This window comes from Echinococcus granulosus, assembly GCF_000524195.1.
Source record: "Echinococcus granulosus chromosome Unknown EG_S00039, whole genome shotgun sequence".
NCBI lineage: Eukaryota > Metazoa > Platyhelminthes > Cestoda > Cyclophyllidea > Taeniidae > Echinococcus > Echinococcus granulosus.
Window position 1 is genome coordinate 542,250 of NW_020170419.1, and position 4,720 is coordinate 546,969.

A 4,720-nucleotide genomic window follows, 5' to 3' on the forward strand; every position below is an offset into this window, starting at 1 on the left:
TTCATGCATAAATTGGCTTGTCTTTCATCATGACAGACAAGAGGGAGGAGGGGAGGTGGAGAGGTATGTGTGCAGAAAATACCTCATGATGTATAAGCTCGAATTTCTTATCAGAGAAACATTTTGACTTCCAATTTTCAAGATAAGGCTCTAAGTTTTTTTTATTTGAGGCAACTCAAAATGGATTAGAAAGATATCAAGGAAAAAAGCCCTCTCAGTGGCTATTTTGAATAGGCGGTGGAGGTGGGGAGAGGCGGCCGAGGACGAGGGGAAATTTAGACTAACCCAGGATTTCACAACAGTTGATCTGATAGGACTGACCTCGGACCTGACCTTTGAAGCACGCAAGTAGCAAACCAAATTAAGGCGACATCTAGTTGTCAGACCTCCTCAATCGGCCATGTGCCTTATATAATGGGAATGAGGGGAGGGACGGGAGAAGGAAAAAGGGCAAAAAGGATGATGGGAAACGGCGGGGCGGTTATTAAAAAGGGCGGGATAGGTAAATACTAAGACCAAAATACAACGCCGCAATGTCGATCCACAAGAAAAAGGAGAACTGAGAGGGAAAAATTAGGGGAAAATAACACAGAGATCAAGAGAAGCCCAAATTATTTGTTGTTTGGGAAAGGAGAAGCCTCATCAAGATATTCACCCTTGTTCTGGTGGCGTTTGTCCTACTCCTCCACAAGTTCACGTTTTAGATGGTGTTGAGTTTACTCTCTTTTCTTCTCCCTCACTGCTACGATCTCTAGAAAGGCGGGGAAGAAGGCGGAAAAGAGGGAGGAGTAGTGTTCAATTAAAAAGTTTGACAGAAGTAGAAAAAACCGCAAATTTTCACGTCCTTTTTTGTTTTCCTGCACCAGCAAAACACCTCCCCTTTTTAACCTTACATTTCAATCCTACCTGTCCAGTTGTCTGATGCCATGGCGGGAGGGTTACTAAGCGAATGGGTGGAGAAGGTTGGGGGTGGACTGGAGGTGGGCACTATTCTCCCAACTTACCCCTCGCGGCATATACTTATCCATTGGCAAGAGTGAAGGGTGATGCAGTCCGTCACCACCTCTTTCCTGATTGTGATAGCACTTCTTCCCCGAGTTAATCTATCAGCCTAACATTTTTTTACAATTTTCAGATCACGAGAGAGTGAGCATAAACTTCACATCCTAATGAAGTACTGCCACACCGAATTGGATCGTCAGGAGATGGAATTATCGAAGGCGGAACAATTTCCTGAGAACGCAGTCACCGAACCATTGATGCTGCGTGCACAGATAATTAATACGTATAACTGTGCCATGGAGACCGAGGAGCGTGTAGAGACGCTCTCTTACGAAGAGGCACTGCTGAGGGAGGAGAGGAAACTCCTTAAGCGCGACTTCTCCCGCTTTCCCATGTCCGAGGTGGGTTGAGGTGGGGGGGGGGGGGGGTGGGTATGACAGCAGATTCTGACATCAGCGTTTCTAAAATTTTGCACACCAGCTCTTCTCAAACAAAATTCACTCCTTTTAAAGTGGTTATTACTTTTCTCCTTTATAGTTGGAGGCTCTTGGAGAAGACATCGACATCTTTGCTGTAAGTTGCCCTTGAATGAAATAACTGAAAACCACAAGTCGCAAAAAAAATAGAACAATTAGACAAAAAAATTGAAGCTGAAAACTGAGAGATTTTATTTAGAACAATCGGTCTACATTATTACATGCCCAATTTAGTGCTCCAATTTGGTGAAGGTTGCGTGTCACATATATGTGACACATGTAGAGGAGCCTATAATAGGGTGCAAATTTTAATTAAAAACCGCTTTTTTAGACAGCAAGAAAGCATTTTGATTTGTTAATTTTTTACGTTTTTAGGAAATGGAGAGACGATTTAAATCGCTGCAAACACAATACCAGGAGACCTTCATGGAGATCGACATGTTGCGACTGGAAAACAAACGAAGTCGTGAACAACTGCGAGTCTCCAAAGACTTCCTTGATGACATTCGTTTGGAGCATACAGAGTCACAGCTGCGATTAAATCGAGTCAAAGTGAGTAAAAAACGCCCCAGGCCCATTTTAAAGGCCTCTTCTCCCCTCCACACTTCCTCGCCTCAATCTTGATGGCCTCCTGACAAATAGAGCTTGTCACTGCGTTAAAATTATTCTCTCCAGGTGATAAAGGTAATTTAGGAGCAAAAATATTTTATTTCTGTGGAAATGAAAACAAACTGCACGCTTTTTACTACACCCTCCACAAACAAAGCGGCGAAGTCCCTCGGTTTGTACACGGGCGTGTGTACGTCCGAGGTGCGAGGAGGGGGAAGAGTTTGGCCGTTCGTTCAAAAAAAACAAAAAACCGCCAACCGTTCGGATCCAAAAATAAAACATCTCGGAGAGAGGGAGCTACTTCTTAGAGCTGCATTTCCATCTACTTTCTTTTTTTTGGGTCTTCCAAAATAGGTGACCACTTGGATTTGTGCTTTTTCCTTCGTCTCCTGTAGGCAAAAGGGAAGACGTTTAAGCATGTTTTAAATCACTTAGCTGCTTTCCTTTTTAAGCAATGGTTTTAAAAACATTAAAAGGTAAGGATCCTTAAGTAAGATAGCTCTAAAAAGTTGGAATACACTTTATTTGCTTTTAACAAAAGCCAAGAGGAGACCACTCCTTTTTAGAATTTGATTGGATAAAAGTCAGGTGTTTTAAGGGAGAGGGAGAGAATACCGAGAAGTAGGGATTGGGATGGAATTTTGCAGTTTTCATACGACTAATTTGGATGAATAAGTAGGGGTTTGGAAAAGGCAAAGGCGGATCAATGTCATTAGGGTCACGCCTCCCCCACCACTTCTACCCACTCCCTCACCCCCTTTCCTGGTAGATCTATTTTTCTTACCTCTTCTGTATTAGCAAAGCTGCAGTTACCAGCTTTGGTTGATCTTTTTAAGATGTTAGCCCTCCTTCCAAGGAAGTGCAAGTTTGCTACTTCCATCCTTGTTTATGGGAGGACAAGGGAGAGGGAGGGTAAAACTTTTATCGCCATTGGGGTGAAGAGGGTCGGGGGAAGTATAATTTCATCCTAGTGCTTGTTCTACATCCCATGTCGATTTGCCTTGTTTACTAGCCAGAAAGAGGTTCCATTAGCACTCAGAGGAACATCGACGGAGGGTGGGGCCGAGACAGTAGTTTGGCGCATTTCATCAGATTCCACACCTTCCTGTTGTGCACTCACACCCTCATAAGTCAGTTTTATAGTGAAAACGTGTAAGAGGTCATAAGCGCTTCATGACTTTGGTATTTCTAACAATTCTAGACACTTTGATGAAAGAAGTGAATGGGGTGGGGTGGAGGTGAGTTGCGATGTCAAGGACATTTCATTGGAGAAAAATTTGTCGATCTTTCTCCTCTTCACCTAATTTGATGCCTTAGATACTGCTTTATGGTCGGTATCCATTTTCCCCTTACAAGAACTATAAATAACGTTAGAACAATCTCTTACTAGTTTTTTTACAGCGTCACATATATGCGACACTCAGTCTAAATCAATTTAGAACATGGTATTGTGACAAGTTATTTAAAAAAACCGACTGATTAGGTTTAAAAGAGATTATATTGGATAAAAGCTTTTCTTGGTTTGGGAAATCCTTCCGGATTGTCTACTTTTTGTGAGACAAAGATCGAGCAGCTCCTCCTCTCAGCAAAGGGGATGGTAGGTGACCTCTTGAACTGCCATTTTGTGTAGAGGTAATCGGTTCTCTAGTCAAAAAAGTCGTTTTTGTTCCACAAGACGTTTGCCCCTTTAATTGTCTTGGTCTTTTTTTCTGCCTCAGGCCGATTGCGTGTTGGCGACTGCCCTACCGGGTCAGTATATTAAGGAGACAGAAAAGGCCCGGAAGTATAAGTCGTAAGTTGTTCCTGTAATATCGTAAAAATTCTCACCACCCTTATGCACCCACTTCCGCTTCCCCACTGTAATTTTTCCCCTCCATATATATGGGATTTGCAAACCATTTCCGGGTGAAAATCTTTCGTTCGAGTCAAACAGGGACTACTGGAATAAAAGAGAAATAACTTTTTAGCGAGTTTTGACAAGCGTATATATAAACTACTTTATTGTGATATCCTGACACTTTTGAGTAGTTATAGTTAGTCATTCCAAAAAAGGGTTTGCTAGACTCGTTTCTCAGGCCAGAACAAGAGCCACTCTACGCAGCCGAGGTCTTCAACTGACTGCTGTCAACCTCGTGTTGTCAGACAGTTGATTGGCTACTCATTACATTGTTTACCATACTGTGCTTCAGGCCTCTTTTTCTGTTTCGTTGAGGGACTTTTTTTCCCTGTTTGCCTTCCATCAGGAGCAACCTTCACACACACGACGCATGCATAGCTATTTATTTCCTGCCACCTTCTCTTAGAGGCCCTCAGGTAAACTGGACTACGTCACTTTCTTTTCGCCTCATTTGCTTCCCTCTTTTCCCTATCAGGGACTTTGAAAAGAAAATTAAAAGTTTGGACTCCCAACACGCTATTTTGGTTGGACAGAAGGAGAAGTTGGAAAGCGAATTACAATCAGTTACTGCAAACAACGAGAATTGTAAAATGTGAGAGTTTTATCGCCTATTCCGCCTACCGTTACCCTCCCTCCCCCCTTTTTTATTCCTGGCCCCTCGGTCCCCCGTAAAAGCCTAGCCAACCAAGTCAAAACACGTATGTGTGCGGTATTTCCTCAAATTCTTTCTTTTCAC

The 4,720-nt window shown here is 42.8% G+C and overlaps 1 protein-coding gene across 1 annotated transcript in view; it reads left to right on the forward strand. All coding sequences in view use genetic code 11, as the record gives it.

The window, feature by feature from the left end:
* Nucleotides 1-926: 926 nt before the first annotated feature.
* The window catches only part of EGR_05399 (Coiled-coil domain-containing protein), a gene marked incomplete at both ends in the record, with an annotated part of 12,407 nt that continues 8,613 nt past the window's right edge, over nucleotides 927-4,720 (forward strand). Inside the window, 6 exons of the mRNA XM_024494648.1 lie at nucleotides 927-1,036; nucleotides 1,136-1,403; nucleotides 1,540-1,575; nucleotides 1,854-2,030; nucleotides 3,806-3,879; nucleotides 4,460-4,576. Of these exons, the coding sequence (XP_024350975.1) occupies nucleotides 927-1,036; nucleotides 1,136-1,403; nucleotides 1,540-1,575; nucleotides 1,854-2,030; nucleotides 3,806-3,879; nucleotides 4,460-4,576 (782 nt within the window). The remainder of the gene's footprint in view (nucleotides 1,037-1,135; nucleotides 1,404-1,539; nucleotides 1,576-1,853; nucleotides 2,031-3,805; nucleotides 3,880-4,459; nucleotides 4,577-4,720) is intronic.